Source organism: Bos indicus x Bos taurus, chromosome 27 (assembly GCF_003369695.1).
Source record: "Bos indicus x Bos taurus breed Angus x Brahman F1 hybrid chromosome 27, Bos_hybrid_MaternalHap_v2.0, whole genome shotgun sequence".
Taxonomy (NCBI): Eukaryota; Metazoa; Chordata; class Mammalia; order Artiodactyla; family Bovidae; genus Bos; species Bos indicus x Bos taurus.
Genome location: NC_040102.1, coordinates 19511320 through 19537597, shown reverse-complemented (window position 1 = coordinate 19537597; position 26278 = coordinate 19511320). Strand labels below are relative to the sequence as shown.

Sequence of the window (26278 nt, the reverse complement as noted above, 5' to 3'; positions counted from 1 at the left end):
TAAAAGCCACTTGGGAGCTATTTTAGATTACAGATTGTTACAAATACAGGGTACCCTTTTATCTTTATTTTTCACCTTTTTATTCTTTAAAGTTGAGAAAAATGACTGGTGTATAGGCTAGGAGAGACACAGCCACTGTTTCCCTAGGAACTTGTTCCATTTACCTTCAGCTGTCAGCTCAGACCGAGAGGGAAAGGCTGGCAGATTCCGGCTGGCAGATTCCAGTGACAGGTCAAGGGGAGTTATGAAACACGAGGAAGAGGTGCTGGAGAAAAACGGGAATTATCCCACAGGGCAGGGAGATGCCCCTGGGGAAACTAAAAGCAGTCAGCTGAGAAAAATCACTGGGGACAGAGATGGAAAACAAGACCCAGAAGAGCCGGCATTCATGGGGAACAAAACAACATCTACTCAATATTTACATACTCAGAGGATCCTAGCACGGTTACCACTAACCAGCCCAGATTCAAAAGATCAGCACTCCCCGTGTTTATAGCATGAAATCAACTTAATTGACCATAGCTGCCATTATATCCAAACAACAGGCAGCGACAGGAGGCAAATGAATCCTCTCAAAGTGGGCAGGCAGGTGACATGTGCCTAAAATATACTCTGCATTCATTTCCATCTCTAGGCACAGAAAATAAAAAGCAGATACAAGCAGGAAGATTAGAGGCAGTCTCTTGTGATTTGCAAACATTTTCGCCATGAAGCTTGGAAAACTTAATTTGCCATTCATTTCCTACTTGTCCACAACCATTATGATGCTTTATTTCAGCATGTTGAGAACACAGCCATCATTTAGTATACCAAACCAGCCTGTCACAACCTCAGTGAGGAACTACAGAACGAAAAACTACAGAACCCTCTCTTTTCATCTCCTTCTTTAAAGGAAAGAGAGCTAGTTGTCTTGATTTACCTGTCTCCCATTTCCGAAATCATGTGAAGGAAAATGTAACTGAACAGGTGCTGATTTTTTTTTCCAGATCTGGCTGGTGTCAGAGCAAAGAGCTGGGAGCATCCAGGCAACAGTTCGGCTTTCAACGAACAAGCCAAGCAGACAGTAGCTTGCAGACAAGGAAAAGTGCTAGGCACATGTGTTGAAGCACAAGAGAAAGCGGCTTATTTTGACAAATTATGCCTGGTTCTCCCATTAGAGCTTTCTTTCCTCAATAATCTGTCCCCTTAGGAGATTTCTGATAAGCACCTGCAAGGTAACCGAGAAGCACCCCCACCCAGTGTAATAGTACGGAGAGAGGTGTGCCAGACAAACCTGTGTGGAAAATAACAGTGCTTTTCCGAAACCCTGAAGGAAGTCGCAGATTCCGCAGCAACCCTTTGGCAGTCAGCCGGACGTGAATGGTGGACAAGGAGAACTTGGGCGACAACAACATGTCTTCAGAGCAGGTGGAAAGAAAATGTCACAGAAGAACCAGCTCCCACACGGGCTCTCACATACTGTCTTTTCCAACCCTGCACTCTTCTCCCAGGCCAAGAAGCACAGCGAGAGAAAACATGCCTACATGCCAGACGCTGCTTACCGCGCCCACACAAAAGAAAAGCCCCAGAGCTATCCAAGTGCTTCTGGCTTCCGCTTCCACCGCCAGATGTTGCAGAAACAATGCTCTTCCTCTGAAGCAACTCCTCCTAGCAGCCCCAGCAGTCAGCAGCCTCTGAGTGACATCACACTGAACATGCTATGGGGTTGTTATGGTTTGCATCAGAGATGGTGAAGGGGAGGAGAAAGTGGGTGGTCTTAGGCGCTTTACATAACAACCAATAATGTCACCGGTTCGGTGATGGCTTGGAGGATCCTTAAGGGGAAACAACTACTTCGAGGCGTGCCTAATACTTATTTAGTAATTATAAAGAATTAAGACTTCATTACAGTAGTCTGTATTCTGGTTTTTTAAATTGTAACTATATCTATAATTTAAACTGTAATTATATACACACACACACACACACACACACTAGTAGTAACACAGGGCATTTTTTCAGGTATTTTACATAAACCTATATAGAAACCTAATACCTGAGACAAATGTGTTCCCAGTTACAGTTTTAAGTAAGATGCCTACTATAACATCTGGAGCTAAGGTAGCACTGTAGGTCCATTATATTTCTTAAAAAAAAATCTTTTTACTGTATTAATGAGAGATTGAGGAAAGGTTAAAGTTCAACTTTACCACTCATATTCTGGAGACCTCACTAATAACCAACAATTAAAGTTTAATGCAATACCTCTATCAGATATAATTTAATAGTTCCAGAGGAATAAAAAATTAGTCTGACAAGCAGTATTCTAAAGACTCCACTTACTGCTTGACTCATTGCACTTACAGAATATCAGGCGACCTCTCAAGAATAGTAGTGTTTTGAGATTAGGAACACCAGGAAGGTGAGATTATTGTGTATCAGTAAGAATTGAGATCTAGCAAATGTTTACTTGAGTAGAGTCCTTTGTAAAAAGTACATTAAAATATGATGGCAAAAACTAAAAGATGTTGCAGGAGAAAGGCGTGGACATAGAAGAGAATTGCACCCGCAAAATGCTCACTTAGGTGAAGCTAATATTATTAAACCAGGAAGAGCCCAAACTCTTGATAGATTTTAATTTTAAAAAGTATAAGAAAACAATATGTAAAAAAAAATGATCTATGCATGTTTCCTAGATTTCCAAGGCTTGATAACAGAAATAAATGTGGCTGTTGACCATAAATAACTAATAGATGCTATGAGAATGTGCAGGACAGTTACTCTTTCAGAAATTCTCTAGAGTGTTCAGGGTGTGACGAGTGGAGGAGACAGGCAGGAAAGGAAATTCTGAGTAATTCCTTCTCCCTTTGCACTCACCCCACCCGCCCCCTCAACCCCCACCCAGCCTCTGTGGGCAAGCTACAACCTATTCATACACAGACAAGGGGTCTTGTTAACCAAGGAATTAAAGTCTAGAAAAGCTACATTTAGGTATTGCTTCTTCACTTTATCACAGTTTTTATTAAAAAGCAAATTAATTTGCCACAACCAACTGTCCTTCCTGCTCCCCACCAAGAAAAAAACACTTGTAAAAACTAAGATTAAAACCAGCATTAAAATTATAAATAGAAGACTAAACACTGATATTATTAAAAATAGACACGACACCACCCTCTTTACATGTTTTTTGTTTTGTTTAGTTTTTTGTTAGTTAAGTAATAGTAAACTCTATCCTGGTTGAAAGGGAAATCCTTTAGCCTGGACTACTCCAAAAGAAGAAAATAGCAACATGCCATCAATTCGTTATATTTATTACAATGTCTACTTGAACTACCCTAAGCTACACCACATATATGAAAAGTTATGTTGCTAATGATCTTTCTAAACAGCAGAGCATGGCTCTCTGCTTCTCCCTGTGAGTGACGCCCTGTGGCCCTGGGAGGCTTGCGGTGTTTCCCATCCTCTGGGGAGCTCCTTCCTTCAAAGGCAAAAAGCCCAAAGCCAAAAAACAGCACAGCTAGGAACTATAAGAATAAAGAGAAGCAGTGCATCAAAAGGAAAAGTCAAAAGTCAGAAGGAGTAGTTCCCGTTTCTACAGCAACGTGTACACACACACACACACACACACACACACACACACACAGGGAAAAAGGGAAAGACTAAGAACAGCTCAAGCAGGGTTTCTATTCTTTCCCAAACACAAGTCTGCCGCCTGGTGGCGGTTCAGCACAAGTGCACAAAGCAAAAAGGCAGCCTTGACAATTGATAAACAGCCAACTCAAACAATATGCTATGTGCCAGGCACACTCCTAAACGCTTTTTATGCATGCACTCTTTTAAATAATCAATCAGCAATAATTGCAGGGTTACAACAATTTTTATTTTATATATATAGATAGATAGATACACACACACTTCTGGGGGGTTGGGGAAGCAGATTTTAAAACTGGTTCAGAAAGATCAAATAATTTACTTCTTTGACCAGTTACGTGTACACACACTGTCATTTCTGAATTTATACCAAATATAGAAATATAAGAAAGATAAGAAAGTGTTCATCTTTAATTATACAAAGTCTTAATTTAAGAGGACGTAAGGAAAAATTTAAGGAACTTTTAGTACTTAAATGAGAAAAATGTAATTAGTTATAAAAATTAGGAGTAAGATCACAGAGTCATTAAAATGAAGTTTTTTTTAAAAAAAAGTTTAAGTGGTAGAATAGCTTTATAAAAAGCCCATGATATGAACTGAGTTTCTATTAATGACACAAATAAAGAAAAATAACGAATAAATAATCATATAGAGTAACCCACTCCAGTACTCTTGCCTGGAAAATCCCATGGATGGAGGAGCCTGGTAGGCTGCAGTCCATGAGGTTTGCTAAGAGTCGGACACGACTGAGCGACTTCACTTTCACTTTTCACTTTCATGCATTGGAGAAGGAAATGGCAACCCACTCCTGTATTCTTGCCTGGAGAATCCCAGGGATGGGGGAGCCTGGTGGGCTGACGTCTATGGGGTCACATAGAGTTGGACACGACTGAAACGACTTAGCAGCAGCAAGGCTTTAAAAACTAAAGAAGGTATGTTATGGATGATAAAAGTGTTTGGCAGTCAATGTGTTACACTGTCACAGTAGATTCAAACATCAAGAATCACAGATCTCACTGCAGTCTGTATAGAAGTGTGTGTGTTTCATTAGTGACTTGACATTAGAAAACAATGATGCTATGGTTCCAGCATAGGCTGTGCGGGGTTGCTCAGATGCAACGAAATACATCCAACTAGGACAGATTTATTCGTTATTGTTAATGATCATTAAGAATCTGGAGATTAATGCTTAACCAGGGATTCAAGCATCTCTAATTCAACCAATCTTCCCAAGAACTCCAGCACGAGTATCAGTCTTAACATTTATTATATTTCCTTCCTTTCCCTAACATAGCCCTAATTGCCAGATTTTCTTTTATTTTTATATATGGCACTTTTTAAGTTCAATCCTCCATTCCTTCCATAATATCTTCTTGCTTAGTAGTAAGAAGGTCTATAAGACACACTGTAACTATCAGAAAATTCACATGAAACGATTAGGAAGGGCTTCCCTGATGGCTCAGTGGTAAGAAATCTGCCTCTCAGTGCTGGTGGCACGGGTTAGACCTCTGATCAGGAAGATCCCACAACTAAGCCCGCACGCCACAACTACTGAGCATGCGCTCTACAGCCCAGGCATCGCAACTCCTGAGCCCACGTGTCAGAGCTCCTGAGGCCCGCACGCCCCAGAGCCGCTGCTCCGCAACAAGAGGAGCCACCACAATGAGAAGTCCGTGCACCGCAACCAGGGAGTAGCTCCCCAATCGCTGCAGCTGGAGAAAAGCTCGCTCAGTAACAGCCCAGTACAGCCAAACGTGAATAGATAAATAAAATTCAATCTCCACCCAACCCATAAGATTATAAATTCTCCAAGATTAGCGGCATTACCTTTTAGTGCTGGTTGCCCCAAATAAAAGCAACAATGTTTTATCCACATACAATGTGTGTTTTTAAAAACGAAGGGGAAAAGTGTGTTCAATGTAGAATTTTTTAAAAACTCAAATTATCTGTACATCATAGTGCTCTGTAGCCAGTTATTTTTAAACTTAAAATTTTCACTTAAAACTTAAAATTATCATGTGAAAATGATAGTGGCAATGATAATGGCATTATCACTCCATGGCATTAAATAATCCTCTATGTTACTATTTTAATGGCTTTAAAAATGTTATAGAAATGCCAGCGAAGATAAACAACACCCACTGTTTAAATCATTCAGACTGTTTCCAATTTTTCCCCCTTTTAAACAGTTCTGAAAAGCAATAAATAAGTCAATCATTTTCCTAGAATCAGTTCTGATAAACGGAATGCTGAGGTAGAAGGCTTTTGTCTCATGTCGCCAAAATGCCTCCATCCAGGAAGGGCTGCAGTAACTTACGCCACCTCCCCCCACCCCCACAGTGATATGAATGAGACAATTAGTCCCCACTCATTTCACCAGCACTCTTAGAAATATAATATTTGTCACTGCTATATTTTAAATGGATAACCAACAAGGACCTATTGTATATAGCACAGGGAACTCTGCTCAGTGTTAAGTGGCGGCCTGGATGTAGGGTTCAGGCAGTTTCGGGGAGAATGGACACATTGCATGTGCGGCTGAGTCCCCCTGCTGTCCACCTGAAACTATCACAACACTGTTAATTGGCTCTATTCCAATATAAAATAAAAAGTAAAAAAAAAAAAAAGTTTGTAAACTTTTTCAATATTTCTTAGCCCTTTGTATCTCTTTTGTGTCTAATTCTTTTACCCTTTTTTAGTGAAGTATAGTTTATTTGCAGTGTTGTTAGTTTCAAGTGTATAACATAGTGATTTCTCATTTTTATAAACTCCAGTTAAAACTATTATAAAATACTGGCTATATTCCCTGTGCTGTACATTACATCCTGGTGCCTTACTTTATACCTAATAGTTTGCACCTCTTAATCCCCTTCCCCAGTATTACCCCTCTTCCATACCCTCTCCCCACTGGTAACCACTAGTTTGTTCTCTGTATCTGTAAGTCTTGTTTCTGTTTTGTTTTGTGATGTTCATTATTTTTTAGATATCATAGTAATAGTTAAGTTGTTGAGTTGTGTCTGACTCTTTGCAACCCCATGGATTGTAGCCCGCCAGGCTCCTCCATCCATGGTATTTTCCAGGCAAGCATACTGGAGTGGGTTGTCATTTCCTTCTCCAGGGGATCTTCCCAACCCAGGTATTGAATCTGGGTCTCCCACACTGCAGGCAGACTCTTTACCATCTGAGCCACCAGGGAAGATCAAAATACAGCACCTGGTATTCCCAGGCGGTCTCCCATCCAAGTACTAACCAGGCCTGGCACTACTTAGCTTCCGAGATCAGACGAGATGGGATGTATTCAGAATAGTATGGCCATAGATACCATAGTATGTCTTTTTTTGTCTGACTTACTTCACAGCATTCTCCTGGTCCACGCATGTGGTTGGAAGTTCTTCATTTTTTATGGTTAAATAATATTCCACACTCACACCCATATCTTCTTTATCCATTCATCTGTTGATGGACACTTTGGCTGCTTCTATATCTTGGCAATTGTATATGGTGTTGCTATGAACATTGGGGCGCATGTGTCTTTCTGAATTGGAGTTGTCATTATCTTTGGCTAAATAGGGACTTGGGGCGCATGTATCTTTTTGAATTGGAGTTGTCATTATCTTTGGCTAAATAGGGACTTCCCTGGTGGCTCAGATGGTAAAGCGTCTGTCTACAATGTGGAAGACCCAGGTTTGATCCCTGGGTCGGGAAGATCCCCTGGAGAAGGAAATGGCAATCCACTCCAGTACCATTGCCTGGAAAATCCCAAGGACAGAGGAGTCTGGTAGGCTACAGTCCATGGGGTCGCAAAGAGTTGGACACGACTGAGAGACTTCACTTCACTTCACTTTGGCTAAATACCTAGGAATGGGACTGCTAAATCATATAGTTCTGTTTTTAAAACATACTTCATATTCATAGCACTGCACCAATTTACATTCCCACTGACAGCACACCAGGGTTCCCTTTTCTTTACATCCTCACCAACGTTTACTATTGGTGGTCTTTTTGAGGATGGCCACTCTGACAGGTGCACGGTGGTATCTCACTGAGGCTTTGATTTGCGTTTCCCTGATGATCTGTTTACTTTCCTACGTGCAGTTGTCTTTACCCTGATTTGAAATGGCCTGAACTGGAGTCAACAGGTTGCTGATGTTGTCCCAGTTTGTGGTGTGACCCCTACTACTGTTTACAATGGCTTTCGGTTGAGATATAATAGACATTCGTTTTAGGAGCACATTAAGATAGACATTAGTTTTAGGAGTTTTAGGAACGATTCGGTATAAGCATAATCCTGTTTTTTGCTCTTCATAAATATTGTGGGGGTATTTTTTTTAAAAAAACAAACAAGATTTGTGACAATCCCATGTTGAGCAATGCTATCGACATCATTTTTCCCCACAGCATTTGCGCATTTTATGTGTCTGTGTCACTGTGTGATACTTTTTGCAAAATTTCACACTTTTTGTTTTGTATTTTTAAATTAAGATACGTACCTTTTTTAGACATAATGCTATTATCACACAGTTAATAGACTATGGGTGCTTAGTCACTCAGTCCTGTTCGACTGTCTGCAACCCCATGGATTGTACCCCACCAGGCTCCTCTATCCATGGGATTCTCCAGGCAAGAATACTGCAGTGGGTTGCCATGCCCTTCTCCAGGGGATCTTCCCAACCCAGGGATCGAACCCAGGTCTCCCACACTGCAGGTGGATTCTTTACCAACTGAACCACCAGGAAATCCCACGAATACTGGAGTGGATAGCTATCCCTTCTCCAGGGGATCTTTCTGACCCAGGAATTGAACTGGGGTCTCCTGCATTGCAGGTGGATTCTTTACCAGCTGAGCTTTAATGTAAACATTTATGCAATGGAAAACCAAAAATTATCGAGAATTACTTTACTGGGGTGGTCTGAAACTGAACCTGTGGTACTGCTGACGTATGTCTGTTATTTGTCAATATTGTGAAACAATCACAAGTCCATTTACAGCTAACATCCATCTCCATGCCTAGAAAAATTTCTTTGACAAAAGCAAGGTTTAAACCTTTTGTTGTCATAATTAGAAATCCTTTCTTTCATAGTGACATTCCTGGAAAGGTCTTTTCTGTAAAGTCTGTACTTTTCATGCTCACATTCTGATGTTTGTTTAAAACTTCAGTCTGGAATATATTTGTATGTGGTGTGTGAATTAAGAATCTAGCTCCTGATAAACAGATGGTCCTTGTTCCAACAATCCACGCTTTCCCTGATTTGAATACCAAACTTCACACGTTCCTCAAACACCATCTGCCTTTTAAGTGGGAGAGGACAGTTATAATCATAAAACCACAGAGGAGGACAGCCTCACCCCTACTCTCAGTGAAAGAAACACTGGCCACGCTGGTGGCACCTCATCCGAGGAGGTGTGCGATTCTCAACCATCTCTCTACACTTGCAAGAGGGGGTACAGAGAGCAACCTGATCCTCCTGAGCTGGATTTAGTGAGGGGGGAGGTGGAAGGAGCATGCATTTTCTACTTTCCCCGGGCAGACTCCACGGCACCTGAAAGTGATGATCTTGTGTAAAATAATCAGAGAGCAGGATAAATACAACTCTGGTGCTCTGGCATCCCTAACAGCTTTAATGTGGGGTAGAACCACATAATAATAGTACCTGGTATGCATGGCATCATCCTTATAAACAGCAAACCAAGTTTTATTTAGAGTCAGTGTTGGTGAGAATCTTACAGCATCATCATCTTTAAATAAATGACAACAGCTAGACCCCAGGAGGGTGGTTCTTGACTTTCAGTGATTTTCCCTGCTTGCTTAAGGGATTTAAAATAATTCATTCTCCTGGAAAAGAGCTCTAATAGTAAGTCACTAGAATCATAAGAACAATGAAAAGGATTATCCTTGTCACTGTCTCCTAGCAGCTATCCTTTGAGAGCTTTTTAAATAACAACTCTACATAAAATACATCTATACTGGGAAGTCCTCCCGAAATATGCTCGTGTCCCCAAGTGAGAAATCTGAGCCTTTGGAGAGGCTTAGCAATGAACGCAAGATCAGGACACCAGGGGAATGCGGCAATCCCAAGGTGTCCACCAATAGTCAATGCCGGCCAAGTTCATTCTCTTTCTGCTCCTCTTCCTTTTCCCACGAGGTGATGGAACTGTCTTTGATGTAACTGATGAAAGGTTGAAACTAAAACAGTGACACAAAACTTTCAACTACTAAACTAGTCAAATTAAAAAAAAAAATGGTGAAGCCGGTACTCTTTTGTGTTGTCAGTCATGCTTAAAAGGGATATGAAGCTTTTGGAAAACAATTTGCTGAGCGAAGTGGTGACAAATATGCATGCATTTTGATTTGTTTATACTACTTACAAGAATCCATCACAGGGGACTTCCCTGGTGGCCCAGTGGTTGAGAATCTGCCTACCAATGAGGGGGACAGGGGTTCGATCCCTGGCCCAGGAACTTAGATCCCACATGCCACAGGGCAATCTCACATGTCACAACCATCGAGGCTGTGCTCTCTAGAGCTTGTGATCTGCAATGAGAAGCCACCGCAGCAAGAAACCACAACCAGAGAGCGGCCCCACTCGCTGCAACTAAAGAAAGCCCAAGTGCAGAGACGAACACCCAGCACAGCCAATATACTAATTAACTAAAGAAAAGCATCTATCACAAAAAATTCCCTAACCCCTGAAGGTATTCGTTGTAGAGATGTTCATCACAGGATCATGTGTGAATGTGATACAGAAGTACCACAAATATACAAGAGGAGTAGTTAAATGCTGCTGCATATGTTAAGTGTAATAGCCATTATAAGTGATTGCTTGTGTTAGATGACAGCAGGATATAACGTTATCTACATTTTATTTCAAATCACAAATTTAAAAATACTAAAGGGTGATTTCTAAACCTTTACAGGCTAAACATTTTAGAACTTAGCAAACTGCTATAATTCAAGTCAAGGGATTACTGTACACAAATGAAAAGATATGAAGTTGCTCAGTTTTCATCTCCACCACAGTTTGTTGCTTTAAAAAAAGAAAACTATCTGAGAGCCATAAGATTTAATGTTCAGAGGAGCATGTCTGTATGCGGAGGCAATGTCTTCTGTACAATGTACAAGATGACATTGCAAGCAGAATAGAAAGACAATGTGCTTTGCCATCACAGGCTTAGAGAGCAGGGAGAAGCCTTAGGGATCAATCATTTCAATTACACAGAAAAGAAAACTAGTATTAAGAGGTTACATGATCCATCCAAAAAGTCACTGCTGTTAGGACACTACTTCTGAGCATCTGGACTTCCCTGGTGGCTTAGATGGTAAAGAATCTGCCTGCAATGCGGGAGACCTAGGTTCAATTCCTGGGTCGGGAAGATCCTCTGGAGAAGGGAAAGGCTACCCACTCCAGTATTCCTGCCTGGAGAATTCCATGGACAGAGGAGCCTGGCGGGCTACAGTCCATGGGGTTGCAGAGTCGGATGTGACTGGACAATAACACTTCACTTTTCTCAGTTTCTAAGCTGCTCTTCCAAAAGCCAACACACTGTGCTTTTCCTGAGTAGGCTCACCATAATACTCAGTCAGTTTTAAATAATGATGACCACTAACCACCAGCAGAGAAGCCCGGAAAAGTCAAGTTTATGACTTTTGGAAAATACGTGCTCATACTCAAAATCTAGATTAAATCACAGTGCTGACCCCTTAAAATACAGCTTCTCCCACTGCAATTATTAGAGCAGGGTTAACTGAAGGCAGGCGTTCTCAAACTCTGTCCTATGCCCTATTTCTAATCCATGGTTTAGAGGCTTTGCCAGACAAAACCATGGTGTGATTTATACTGTCCATTTCTTTTCTCAGTCAGTTGTTAATTTGCCATTGTGATGACCTTCCCTATCAAGGGTCACTGTTACATTAAGTGTCAGTGATAGGCTTTGGAAACAAGACATCACAGTTCTCCCACAATGTGACAAGGGAAAAGGCCTAATGCTAATAGTTTTTCCACATGTAGAAAGGCGATATATATTGGAGGATTTTTTTTATTGCTATGCCTATGAAAACAAATATCCTTTACAATGCTTTATATTTTTATTTATTCTGGGCTGTGCTGGGTCTTCGTTACTGTGAGGGCTTTTCTCTAGTTGTGGGGAGCCGGGGCTACTCTACTTGTGGTGTGTGGGCTTCTCACTGCAGTGGCTTCACTTGCAGTGGCGCATAGGCAATAGAGAGTGCTGGCTTCAGTACTGGTGGTGCACGAGCTCAGGAGTTGCAGTTCCCAGAGCTCAGGCTCAGTAGTTGTGGCACACAGGCTTAGTTGCTCCGTGGCATGTGGGATCTTTCCAACCAAAGGATCGAACCCGTGTCTCCTGCACTGACCACTGAGAATCTCCTGATTCTGTACCACTGAGCCACCAGGGAAGCCCTACAATACTTTATGTAATCACTGACTTGAGACGTAAATTAAGACTGCCTTTCCAAGCTGCACAGAACAGGCATATTAGACTTGTTTAACTAGTTCCTTCACTGTGACCAGTATCAATAGCAGCTCCCAAAGCACAGAGATGTCACACAACAAATACTTCCCAAAAGAACTGCAAAATTTGTATTTTGAAAACTACCAAAAAGTTGTTGAAAGAAACCAAAGGAGACGTAACTAAAAGGGGGGGGGGGGCACCCCATATTCATGAATCAAAATACTGAATATTGTAAAGCTGGCCAATGCTCCAGAAACGCATCTACAGATTCAATGTAATATCTATCAAAATCCTAACCAACTTCTTTACTGAAATAGACCAGCTGACACCAATGTTCACATGGAAATTCAAGAGACTCAGAACAGTCAAAATAATGTTGAAAAAAGCACAAGTTGAAGGATGTGCACTTTCTGATTTCAGAACTCATCACACCACAGTAAGCAAGACAACGTGGTACTGATGGGGATCGGCACGTAGATCCATGTGCGACCCCATGGACTGTAGCCCGCCAGGCTCCTCTGTCCATGGGATTCTCCAGGCAAGAATACTGGAGTGGGTTGCCATGCCCTCCTCCAAGGGATCTTCCCAACCCAGGGATCGAACCTGGGTCTCCAGCATTGCAGGCAGATTCTTTACCATCTGGGCCACCACGGAAGCCTATGGGATAGCTTAGAGAGCCCAGAAACAAATCCTCATGTTCACAGCGAACCGTTTTCAACAAAGGTGCCAAGATACTTCAGTGGAGGAAAGAGCAGTGTTTTCCACAAATGGTGCTGGAACAACTGGAAATCTACATGCAAAAGAATTAAGTTGGATCCCCCTACTTCATATCATATACAGAAATTAACTCAAATTAACTCAAAAATGCAACAAAGTATAAGAGCTGAAAGTGTAAAATGCTCAGAAGAACACATGGGTATAGGTCTTCATGACCTTGTACAAGCAATGGCTTCGTGGACATAATGCCAAATGGATAAGCAACATAAGAAGAAACATAAACTGGATCTCATGAAAATTAAAAATGTGCCTCAAAGGGTGTTATCAAGAAAATAAAAAGACAGGGACATCCTGGTGGTGCAGTGGTTAAGACTCCACACTCCCAACACAGGGGGTCCAGGGTTAATTCCTAGACAGAGAACTAGTTCCCACACATCATAACCAAGTCCTGGCACAGCCAAAGAAATATTAAGAAAGAACGAAAGAAAGAAAATGAAAACACAACCTACAGAATGGGAGAAAATGATTTCACAAGATTTCATCTATGTGATAAGAGCCTAATATTCAGAATACACAAAGAACTCCTACACCTCAATAATAATAATACAAATAATTTTTAAATGGGCAAAGGACTTGAATAAGTGGTTCCCCAAAGAAGATATATGAATGGCTCATAAGCTTCTGAAAGATGCTCAACATCTGAGTAGCCATCAGGGAAATGCAAATTGAAACCACAATGAAATACCAGTTCATACCCACTAGAATAGGGCTTCCCTGGTATCTCAGATGGTAAAGAATCTGCCAACAACACAGGAGACCCGGGTTCAATCCCTGGGTTGGGAAGATTCCCTGGAGGAGGAAATGGCAATGCACTTGAGTATTCTTATCTGAAGAATCCCATGGACAGGATCCCGGTGGGCTATAGTCCATGGGGTCACAAATGGTCAGATACAACTGAGCAACTAACACTAGATCTAGACTAGACCCACGAGCTATAATAAAAATTAAAAAAAAAAAAAGCGGACAAAAACATGTGTTCACACTACTGTATATAAAAGAGATAACTCATTCCTACTGTGTAGCACAGGGAACCCTACTCAATACTCGTTAATCACCTATATGGCAACAGAACCTAAGACAGAGTGGATATATGTATAACTGAATCACTTTGCTGTACAGCAGAAACTAACAGCATTGTGAATCAACTGTAGTCTGATAAAAATGAGTTAAAAACAAACAAAAGCAAGTGTTGACAAAGATGTGGAAAAGCTCATGGAAATGTAGAACAGTGCAGCCACTTTGGAAGACACTTGGGAAGTTTCCCAGTTAAACCCAGAATTATCACCTCGCTTTCAGATAAAAGTTATCTGATTTAACATGTAGTCACTCTGTAGCGTGTTGGGCTTCCCTGGTGGCTCAGGTGGTAAAGAATCCACCTGCAATATTTTATCTTCTAAATCCTAGGATGTGCTGGAAATTTAAAATGAAAGAAAATAAAAATCTCATTGTGTACAGACGAGTTTCCTTTGGGCTTTAAAAATTGGTTTGGTAAACATGTGTGTTCAAACTCGGGCTCTTGGAAGCCTTTAGAATTTAAACTGCTCTGCATGGCTGGGTCCTCTCTAGCTCTATAGTAAGTGAGAGCCTGTAACAGGTAAGCTTGTAACTTGCCTGCCTGACTAAGCTGAGGAAACCAAGCACGCCTCGGGAGCATCAAGTTATTCCATATGTAAGGTTATCCATCCCATTTTCTTTAATATACAGTGGGTTGGGGTGAGGAGTGTCCATAAATTTATACCTCCTAATCAGGCTTGCCTCACTACATCATAGCCTTTAACTAGGAACCAGCAATGCTCCTTCCTAAAATTTATTGCAGTTGTGATTGTATATTTATTTGTGCAATCCTTCAACTTTCCTGGAACCTTTCTGAAGACAAAACCCTTACTCATTTGGGGCTCACCTTTATATCCATAGCTCCCAGAGCTACCAGGAAGCATGATAATCTGTAATCAGTGTGTCATAGTAATACCCTTCTGCCTCTGCCATTTGATTTGCTGTTGTAATCCTCAATGGACTCAGAAGACATAAAACTGTCTTATATCCACATATTAAGGAGGAGAATTTAAGTAGTGGACAGGGACCTAACCAGCTATAGATAAAACATAGAAACTGTAATGAGTACAGTTTATAAAATCTTCTCTGGCTTCAAGAGACCAAGTTTTTAAAGTCCCAGTTGATGTTCAAAGGTTCAGAGACAGTCTTAGAGATAGGTGTTGATTTTTTTCCATAGAAGTGTGAAAAGGAAAAGAAAAATGTTAACTGCTTGATACTATTAAACCTGATCACAAGATTATTTAACCATTAAAGACTATCCATTTTACAATCACGTATTTCTTAGAAAAAGTATATTCTCCATATCTCCACATGTTGAATAATAAATATGCTCCACATTTGGAAAAAAAGCATTACTTAAAAAAGCAAATTATCTGTGATTAATAAACCATCCTTCTGCATCAGAAGGCTTAGCAACTATGTTCACCAAGTCTTAACCCTACGCCAGCCAACGTCACAAGCAGTTATGTTTATGCCACAAAACAAAGTATGTTTATAAGCAACTAGTGAAAAATCACTGTGAATACACTTAAGTACTTGATAATGTAACTTTATAAAATGATTCTTTTCTTCTATCTGTATTTAAAGTGGTCACTTACCTGTATTCAAGGCTGTAAATAGACTTTTTCTTGAAGGATCTAAAATATAAGAGAAATATTAGATACACATTTTACAGGAAATATTACACAATAAACCATTTTACAAATAAAGCTCCCCCTCTCAAGCATAAAAAGACATTCCAAATAAGATCAAAATGGTAGTTTAATGGTTTAATGGTGATATTATTCATTGTCACCAATTAAATATATTAGGACAAACCACAGTGTTTTTTCAATTCAAGAACTGCTGAAATTCAAATTCAACAGTACTGAATTTACACGTGTCTTACATACTTTATGCTATTCCACCACTTACAGATCAGGAAAAGGGCCAGACTTTATGAAAGAAAGTCTCTTCCTTCAAATGGATATGATATAAAATTGTTAGCAGGGGAATTCTTTCACAATGTATATATGCATTAAATCAAATTTATTATAATTTTCATTGTCAATTATACACCCATAAAGCTGAAAAACAAATATAACCAGGAGTCGTGACAGGCACAGAGCTACAAAAGTCAGTCACGAGGAGATCATGAGCACGTTTTCCTGACATTATAGAATCATTTCTAGGGCAAAGCACCAGCAGATCAGTAAGAACAGTTGCCACATTCTATCCATGGAATTTTACAGAGACGATAATCTCTCAAAATATGTGGCTGTTGTAAATGGAAAGCATTGATTTCCACTCAAGTAAAACCTCTGTGATACAAAAGCTCATAAATTCAATAAAAGGGCATTTTAGAATACTGAGGTTCTCTGTTCTGTAAAGGTATCCGAGGAATCAAGCTATTCTAACTCTGCAAGTGGCCTTAGTCTCCAAGTTAGACATTTTCTTTCCAGGTACCAGTGTCTGTGCAGATCACGGGGCTTTATCATCCATCAATAAAAAACACAGATTTCATAAACTGATGTCATCCCATCAAGGGGTCTTTTGATGCCTCAGAAGTTTATTTAAGACCTTGGAGAGATGAGAACCTGTTGGCACTTGGAAGAATCTTTCTGCCAGTATCTGTACCTATTCTCTCTTGAATTCAATAGAAAAGAAAAAATGTTGGTAAATACTAATAGGTAATCAGCCTCAAGTTACCACAGGAACCTTCACATACATACATCTCTCTCTCTCTCTCTCTCTCTCTCTCTCACACACACACACACACACACACACACATGTTGAGAAGGACGCAGAGCAACAGACACACTGCTTTGAGAGACTAACACCTTTCTGGAACGTTATTTAATGACATAATAACAAGTTCCCAAAGATTCATACAGTTTAACTCAGTGATCCCTCTTGTAGGGAAACCTCATGGATGTAACTAGAATCTGAAGCAATGAACAATGTTCACCTTCAAAGATGTTCATCCCAGTATAAGGTGCCACAGTGAAAGTCAGAAATTGTGTTCAGGAACCACAGAATTAGAAAACAGGAGACACTTTCATAGTCATTTAAAATGAAGATGCTCTCATGACATACTACTAAATTAATAAAAAACAGCGCAGCACAAGAGAGTGTACATACCATGCTCTGAGTTTTCTTGAAACAAAAGGAAAATGATTACACATGCAAAAGAAACGAACAGGAGGAAATGGAGCGGTTATTCGTGGTCGATGGGATGAAGGAGAACTGTGTAACTTTCTGTGTTTTTTAATCTCTCTAATATAAATATGCCTCACGTATGACCGCTCAAGCTTCTCATTCACAATTATGCTTTCAGCTAAACAATCTTTCAGTTCACTGAATAACAACTGTTAATGTGCTTCAGCTCCACTGTGATAAAGCTGCAAGAGAACATTCCATATAAGCAGTGGTCCCCCAACCTTTCTGGCACCAGCAACTGGTTTCATGGAAGACAATTTTTCCATAGACCTGGGGGCAGGGTGGCGGGTTGTTGAGGGGTGGAGAGATGGTTTGGGGATGATTAAAGTGCATTACTTTTATTGTCTCTTTATCTCTATTATCATTACATCAGCTCCACCTCAGATCATCAGGCATTAGAGTCCAGAGGCTGGTGACCCCAGAAGTATATACCACTTATGTTGTAAACCTGAAGATTAACCTTCATAGTTGCAGCAATTACAAAGGGAGTGATTCATAAAAGAGATAAATAAAGCGGTGGGGTGGCGGGGGTGAGGATAACATGGTTGGACCCAAAGTATGAAGTAAACCATGCATTTCTATGCCATTACTATAGATCGCCACTTTCACATAATTTAACTCTGGAAGTTTTATTTCTTATCACCTTATAGCTTTTCTCTATCTGCTGATTTCTGTGTATCAAGTTTTAGCTACAGAACCAGCAGACTCTCAGAACAAGAAGAGCTTCCCTCAGTATAAAATCTGTTATGGCTTTATTTCTCAGACTTTTTGTAAATAGAAGTCCGATACACTGTGAAGCTGTCAACATTTTAACCTCCTACAAGCCAAGGATTTGAAAAGCCTCATCTTCCTCTTCTCTTCACCAGGAGGTCCCATACCTTTTGGAGGAGTTTTCAGAAAGTGCGTGTGACCTCTGGGTACCAAGGGCTTCAGATATAGGGATGCTGAGGAGCCATTTTGAAATGCTGGTTTTGGAGGTTTTTCCTCATATTTGATGACAGCGGCATTACCAGCTAGAATAGAACAGAAAAGTGCATTTCAGTTGACTGATAACCACAGTATGACTCTTCCGTGACCTATCTGTCCCCCTTGAATTAGCAGGTGTTCACTAAGCACCTACACCACCTGCTGGTCGTTACTGGGTGGTGGGGATACAAAGACAGACAACAGGTAGTTCCTGTTCACGGGGATGCAGGGTAAGATGTAACCAGGGTGATCACACATCCTGGCACAGCCCAAGTTCATGCCTCAGGTCCAGGGCAGCTGTCATCCCACATGAAACCTGGGAGGTGTTTTGGTATCCTCGGGGGTTCTGGAACCAATCCCCCATGGTACCGAGGGATGAGTATTATCCTCAAGCTCATCTGTAGCTGTGAAGATGAGATCAGGTTCTGACCCTTCTCCACTGCCGCAAGAAGCTAAAGCTCCAACATCTGCCCTAGAACAAAGGTGCCTAAGCCTCAGAATTGAAACAGAAAATGGAATTCCACCTAAATAATAAAAGCATCTCCTGTATTCCATGCAAACCTTTCTTCTCTCACTCACACAGGAATTAACTCGGGGTTGGGGGCGGGGGGACGTTTCCAGGCGTTAAAGGAACTGAATAAAGGACTTTTGGAGCAAATTTGAGACTAGCCACCTGTGCTTAGACTATGCTGTAATTCTGAGTCCATGACAGTTAACTAGCAAAAGGAGGCTCCTGCAGAACCAGACCTACACTATTTCCTAGGAGGAGGTCAGAGTGAAGGTGACCAAATACTCTATTCTAGGTCTGATATGTCAATGGTCCTGGAAAGGATGTCTGCTATTTTGCTAGTCTCTGATTTTGCTTCTCTGTCTTCACTGGGACCCTAAAGGCAATTTTGGCATTATCAAAAGACAGTGACATTTGGAAATAAAAACACACCTTTAAAAAAAATCGATAATTTGTAACTCGATTGTCTACCAGAATGAAAATCTGATACCATGGAGTAACCTGTAGATAAAGCCTTCAACAGATGCCTTGCTTACTTGTATTTCTTCTTTTGCACAGTAATGACTGGAGCCCCGGGCAATGAAAAACTAAGTATCTTTCAGTTACATGAGACAACTGTGTAGAGTGTATGTTTATGTAGGTTCTCCCTAAATGAGAAATTTCTCTTCATATTTATAGCTTCCCACTGGATTGAAAAAAAAAAACCCAAATCTTCTATTGTATCCTTAAGGTTTATAAGGAGCAGGGGAAGAGGCAAGCGAAACGAAGAAGCAGGGTCTATTTCCTGTGCTCTGAATTCAATAAGAATGCATTTTCACACTGCATTTTTGGGAAAGGTGCACTGGGCCCGTAATGAGGTCCCATGAAACAGTGTTCCCGGCTCTGATACGGCTGAGAGGACTATGGACACTTTAGGAACATAACCAGCACCCCCATCACTTACTGCACTGTTTCTGGCTGAGTGTTATCTACATTTCAGAATCACGCTAAATGTCCAAAACCTTAAAGGAAAGGTTTGGAAACAATAGTATCGGCATGTAAAGATAACACAAAAAGCTGTTTCAGAGACTTGCCTGGGTGGCTCAGTGGTAAAAATCCACCTGCCAAGGCAGGAGTCACAGGTTTGACCCCTGATCCAGGAAGATCCCACCTTCTGCAGAGCAACTAAGTCTGTGCATCACCCCTCCTGAGCCTGTGCTCCGCAGCCTGAGAGCCACGACTCCTGAAGCCTGTGCTCCTAACAAGAGAAGCCACTGCACTGAGAAGCCTCCGAGGCCAAAACCAAACAGTAGACCCCACTCACTCCAACTAGAGAAAGCACCTGCGGTGACGAAGACCCAATGCAGCCAAAAATAACACATAAAATTACATATATCAAAAAGGCCGTTTCCAATTTTAGTAAGTGGTAATAAAAACAGAGAGAAGAGCAGCAGCAGTGACCTAATTAAAAGGCATCAGTATGTCCTTTCATTCTGAAATTCTCTTCTTAGTTCTCCAGAAATGAATAATCTTTGAAAAAGTTCACTGTCCAGGAGCTCGGCTCCTACAAGGAATTTTAACAGCACTGGCTTGGCTCTTGCTGAGAGGTTACCATGTTACACATAATGCTCAAGAGTGTACACACCGCACTTTGCCCTTTTCTCTCCACATCTCAGAAGGGGGAAAAGAAATCAAAAGAAAAATACTTAGAAAGTTTTATAGTTTTTTCAATTCCCATAAAAGTTAACCTTTTTATCCATTTCCATACAAACCCCTGGCATGTTTATGTCACCATATACTTACTGGGCTGGAGGTCTGATCATTCACAACCTGGTTTCCAGGCTTAATTTCCCCCTTTGCCAACCCAGACTGGACTTTTTAATCATTTGTTTCAAAATAATTTCAACACCCAATTCTAACCATCCAATTCCATTCTAATTATTAACACTTACAATCACAAAGGTCTTTATCACCAATCTTGATCCCTTTCTTCACTTCACACTTCTGCAAAGGGATGAGATGTCAACCCTATTTACTAATATTTATAAATTTGAAGACAGAAATTTTTGCCTAGGCTAAACTGTCCAGCTCTACAAGAGTCCTGAAGGATGTCACACTTGAACCTGGTGAAGACTTGCCATCACTCTGCCCTGATCAATGTCAAGTCCCCCCTACAGGGAGCCATCTGTTTGTTCTTCCTGTGCCCAAGTAACGCTTAATATCAGGCCCAATCTACATAGTCTTCCCTCCCGCTGACAAGTTTCTGTCTATTTCCTATCCTTTCCAATTCCCTTCTTCCCTAGAACGTGGAGACTGCTGCTGCTGCTGCTGCTAAGTCACTTCAGTAGTGTCCAACTCTGTGCGACCCCATAGACGGCAGCCCACCAAGCTCCCCCGTCCCTGGGATTCTCCAGGCAAGAACACTGGAGTGGGTTGCCATTTCCTTCTCCAATGCATGAGAGAAGTGAAAGTGAAGTCGCTTAGTCATGTCCGACCCTCAGCAACACCATGGACTGCAGCCCACCAGTCTCCTCCGTCCATGGGATTTTCCAGGCAAGAGTACTGGAGTGGGGTGCCATAGAGTTTTCCAAAGCTGACAGGGAGCTAATGTAAATGTTAAACACTAAAGATATGACTACTATAAAATTCAACATAACTTTTTAAAGAACCGATGGGGAGTGACTTCATAGTCTTAAAGAAACAAAACCAAAGTGTCATAGAGCATGTCTTTTAGAATTTCATATAAAATGGATATTGGGTTTCAATCAACATTTCCACCTACACTAAATCAAAATCTATGAAGGGAAGTGAATGACGTTATTGGTATCAACCATGTATTACAACAATCTGGATCCGAGTCTGCCTTTTCTTGACACATTTTGAAAGCTATATTCAGCAGCAAATAAGTTGCCTATTCAAATTTTGAAAAATTGAATTTAACTTACAGATATATTATAAATTCATATGATAGTAAATCCACATGTTTTATTTCTAAGTTTTGAACATAAAGACTTTCAGTTTCCAAAGGACTCGGTAAGAGGATTTGTCATGAAAGCAAAAGTCTTTTCTCACGAGGGACAATATTCCCAACTCAGTCATGTGCAGAACAGGAGGCGCTGGGGGCCAGGTGTCTCACCGCCACCCTGGAGGCTCAGTCCTGCCGGCATGCGATCGCATCAGTGTTAACACATGAGGGTCAACATTCCCTACGACAAGGATAAAAATGAGCTTGACTTGGGGTACAAACACACACACACACACACATATATATATATACACATACGCACACACTCATATAAACACACACTTCCATTTTTATGTGACATATATAAACTCACACACATATATGCACATATGCACACATAAACACATACACTTCCATTTTTATATGACATATATAAACACACACACACACACACACACATACACATATGCACACACTCACAGACACACACATCTCTCTCTCTCTGATCATCTACTATACATGCCCCCTTCATTCTCTCCCATGTTACTAATGTGCTGACCTGTGACCAACACTTACACATCCCTCAGTTCTCTAAAGCTCTCCTCTAAGCTGGCCTGTCGCTTTCCAGTAAACCCCAACTGGAAGGACGACCTTTATTACAAGGCACGATGCCTTGAGAATATTTCTCCTGCCTTCTATTTCAGCTGGGCAGCCGGCTGGGTATGCTGAGAATGTCTGCATTTCCTCTCGCCTAGAGTTATTATGTCCCAGTGATAAACCCTTCAGCGGCACAAGTTCCAACAGAATGACGGAAGCACCTTAGTGTCGAGGAAGGGAATGGAGCCTGTACTATCTGAATCCTGGTCCTGACTGGGCCACTGCCCAGCTGTGCTGAATCGTGTCACCTGTCTACGCAGGAGAGGGTCTGAACCCCTAGTGTGCAGACAGCGCAGACCCCCACTAACGGGCGCGGGGTCCCTCTGAGGCCAAACACCCAGTGGGAATTCTCCCCAGTACGGTGCTCCAGGAGACACAGCCACTCCGTGACAGCTGGTTTGTAGACTCAACGTGTGAGGTCCCACGAGTGATCGCCCGTGCCTCAGCCAGGTCTAATACACACTGTTTTAGAACTGCCCCCATATTGTTGTCAGCCCTGGTCTTAGCTGCCCTGATTATGCCAGAGTAACAGATGCTCGTGAATCCTTCATTTCCCCACACGCAGAATGTGGTTCAAGTGAAATGACAGAGATGACCGAGTCTACAGATAAAATGAAGAGATTTCCAGAGAAGTCCAAGCACAAGGAAAAAGATTTCCCTGCTAGAGAAAGGCTTCCACTGTTCCAAACTGTTATTTGAGAACTAACACTTCACACCACACTCTAGCGCCTGCTCCACGTTAGTTTTTGTTTTTGTTTAAAAAACATGTATATACACACGGAGCCAACCTTCTGCTTGTTTTCCGAACTTTCGATGAATCAGCTTAACACTTCCCACTGCGCCAGATCCTCTGCCCACCTGGCTTCGAATCAAATCACGACTTAATGTCCAAGCTCTCAAATTCCAAATGCAAAATCACCCAACCTGTACTAACAGGAAGGTCTCAGACACAGTCCAGAAAAGAATGAAGACAAAACACCAGTCTAGATGATAGTATTTTCTTATTCACTTGTCCATTCGGATGTGCTTAAGTAGTGGGTATGTGCTGGAACACGGGGCCAACGTATGTACCACCTGCCTTTCACCGCCTGCCTCACCTCAGGCAGGCTTCAGTGGTCAAACCCACGCTGGGTTTGCTCTGAACCTGGAAGCAGCTGGGAAAACTTTCACTGCTGTCCGGGTGATTCTCACCAACTGACCGGTATTGGCAGGTGACACAATACCCACTTGCCATTCAGCAATGAGGACGGGACTGAAGGCTAGTGAGACAGATCCTTCTCTCCATCACCTTGATCCCTGCTCCAAACACCCTTCTTCCAAGCTATTAGGTACCATTTTATCATCATGAAGAAAACTAAAGGTAGGCAGAAGCCTTTGCCACCGAAAGGATTTAGGGGATTTAGGACAATCTGGGTCTCCCCGCCCATTCATCAGGTGAGAACACTGAGGCTAAGAGGGTGTGAGACTGTCCAGCTTCCATGAGTTAGTAAGACAGCTTGCAGGAGTTCAACTCGGATGCTCTTTTCTACCGTACCATGCCGCTCGCACAGGGGCTGGCCATGAAGGTGAAGGGAGAGAAAGCTCCATGTCTTTAGTTTACCTTCACCCGTTCCGTCTCCCAGACAGTGCAGACAGCTCGGGCGTGCAACCTTTCATTTCCCCTTGCCATCTGTCTCTCAAAAATAAATGTGCTCATCATGCTTTTCCGGCCAAACTGGAAGGTGTAAGATGCTCTTGGGCTTCATATCTGCTAATATGGCAAAATTCTTGACTCCCCTGAGACCGCCTTCTACACTCACACAAAGGTCCCTCAAACCTTCCCCTCTTTACAAGACCTACACTATATAACGTATTTTTATCCAATGATCTTAAAAACTGGACCTTAGCTCTCTGAGTCTGGAAGAGCTTACAACGTTTAACCTCTAAAAATGAGCATATTTGATACAGAAACTACCAGATTAAATTTTGTACTAATATATGTTAAAAAAAAAAATCAACACTGTAACTTTAAAAATTTTCTATGCTGAAAAGAACACACACAAAGCACCTGCTGGAACCCCCACAAAAGAAAGGTTTATTGTCTTATACATTTTGATTCAGTTGCTTTAGAACTTGGTCGTGTTATTTCTCTAGCATCCTTAAGCACGGCAACCCAGAATTTTCTAAGAGCATCTTGCCATCTCAGAAGCGACTGCACTGACAGCATCACATCACAAAGAGAGGAGCAAACAAAGCAAGGAAACGTTCTTTAAAAGCATCCAAAGGCTTCACCCCAGAAGAATTTAAAACACAGATCGAAAGGTTATTTCCTAACATGACCAGAAATCATGATCGTTCCATGATCATTATCAGAAATCAGAAACACTGCAGCTCAAAATGATTTTTTTCACGTTTGAAGGTAATTCCGAAAAAACACACATTTTAAATATTTTTAGATAGCATATAAGTAAAAGCATTAAAATGTGATGATTTGATTCTAAGTCTAGGAAAGTATTTTCCCTATACTCACACAACGACTGGGCAAACAAAAACTACCAGTTGTTGCATCACAAATGAGACCATTAACTAGTCTTTTATAAAGTAATCTCATGTGCCAAGAACATCGACAACATTGCTGAATTATATTTAATCCGAGTTCCCAAACACAAAACACACAATAAAATTGGTTCTATGAAGAACCATTCACAACTTCAATATAAACATGCCCGAGAAATACCACAATTAACAAATTACGAGTTATAAAGATAGCAATTGAGAGATACTAAGTCAATTTATTGAAGGAAATTTAAGCATGCTTACAAAGAAAGAATCAAACCAGAAATCGTCGACCTACTTCTTTTGCCAGTAAACGTGGCTAACAAAGGAACTATACAAAGGGTGTAGGATCCCAGAACCAGCAATGTCAATAAGGTAGCATCGTAGTGCCTCTCTGAGCCGGCTGGTGCGGAGAATGTAGAATTGATAAATATTTTCGAAGACGCATCCGTTTCTGTACAGCTGCGAAATCCTCCTGGTATAGTCATTTAAAAGGATCACAGCAAGCTCAAGCAAGGAAAACTGCAGCCATGTTCACGCTCCTATTCCTCATGCTTGCTCTTAGTGAATTAGAATGGAGCAGGGAAAAAAAAAAAAACAACTAAGCTCCCAGGCACTACACAGAACAGATTAAACCGGCTAGTGGATCCATCTAAGAAAGAAACTCATTTGAACGCTTCATCTGAGACAGGGACACACAGCCAGTAGACAGGCTCTGTGGGTCCACGGGAAGCCCCTTTGTTAAAAGACAAAAAGGAACAGACAAAAGCACTGTGACACCCTCCTTGGGAGTGTCAGACGCGGTCCTGAGCGGGGCCGTGGCAACATGGCTGTCGCTGGGGACGCTGGGCAGTGGCTCTACGGACGCGCCTCCTGCCAGGGTCACAAGCGCCAACACTACACAACCCTCCAGGCCCCTCTGAGAGCACCTGGGTGCTTCTATTCAGGTGGTTTTGTTTTTAACATTTCCTGTTACAAACAGAGAATGCTGCAAGTGCAATGACCTTAAGGGAATACACGTGTCAATGACCTTTTCAAATCAAGAGTCAACAGATAAACGCAAACCCTCTGATCTGCCACGACTTCAAACTTCAAGTAGCAAGTGGATAACGGTCCCATCTCACTGCAAGTAACATATCCCAGGGTCCCTAAAGTTCCTATATACAACTATTTACTCTCATAGGAGACCAGATCCTGCTGCTAAGTAACCTCTTGGAAATGTGCTCATTCTTTCAGTCATTAATTCCAAGTCTTAACCATAAACTTTCTCAGTTCTGTCACATGCTGGCTGAGTGCCCTTGGACCAGGGACAACCTCTCTGAGCCACAATTACCTCGCGTGTAAAATCAGGGTAATGGAAGTTATTTGAGAAAAAAACAGAGAAAGTATGTACAGTAACACTGTAAGGTGCTCCACACCCAGAAGGTTCAATAACATGACTCCAATCTGTCCTTGTCCTCTCACAGAAAGAAGAAACTGATTCCCTCTAAGGCAGAGAGAACTCCCCTCCTCCCCACCACTCCCTTATTCCTTGTTTCATC

General features: G+C 41.5%; 1 protein-coding gene and 1 pseudogene across 5 annotated transcripts in view; both read right to left on the bottom strand.

The window, feature by feature from the left end:
• MTUS1 (microtubule associated scaffold protein 1) overlaps window positions 1-26278 on the bottom strand; it is a 187032-nt gene that overhangs the window by 63598 nt on the left and 97156 nt on the right. For 3 of the 5 annotated variants that reach the window (XM_027530154.1, XM_027530156.1, XM_027530155.1), the window contains 2 exons: window positions 18006-18140; window positions 15528-15566 (listed from right to left, as the gene is read on the bottom strand). In XM_027530154.1, coding sequence (XP_027385955.1) covers window positions 15528-15566; window positions 18006-18140 — 174 coding nt within the window. Of the gene's footprint in view, window positions 1-1273; window positions 1689-15527; window positions 15567-18005; window positions 18141-25035; window positions 25283-26278 lie in introns of those variants that run through there. The other 2 variants (XM_027530157.1, XM_027530158.1) reach the window with 2 other exon arrangements.
• LOC113885122 lies at window positions 6832-6950 on the bottom strand (annotated as a pseudogene).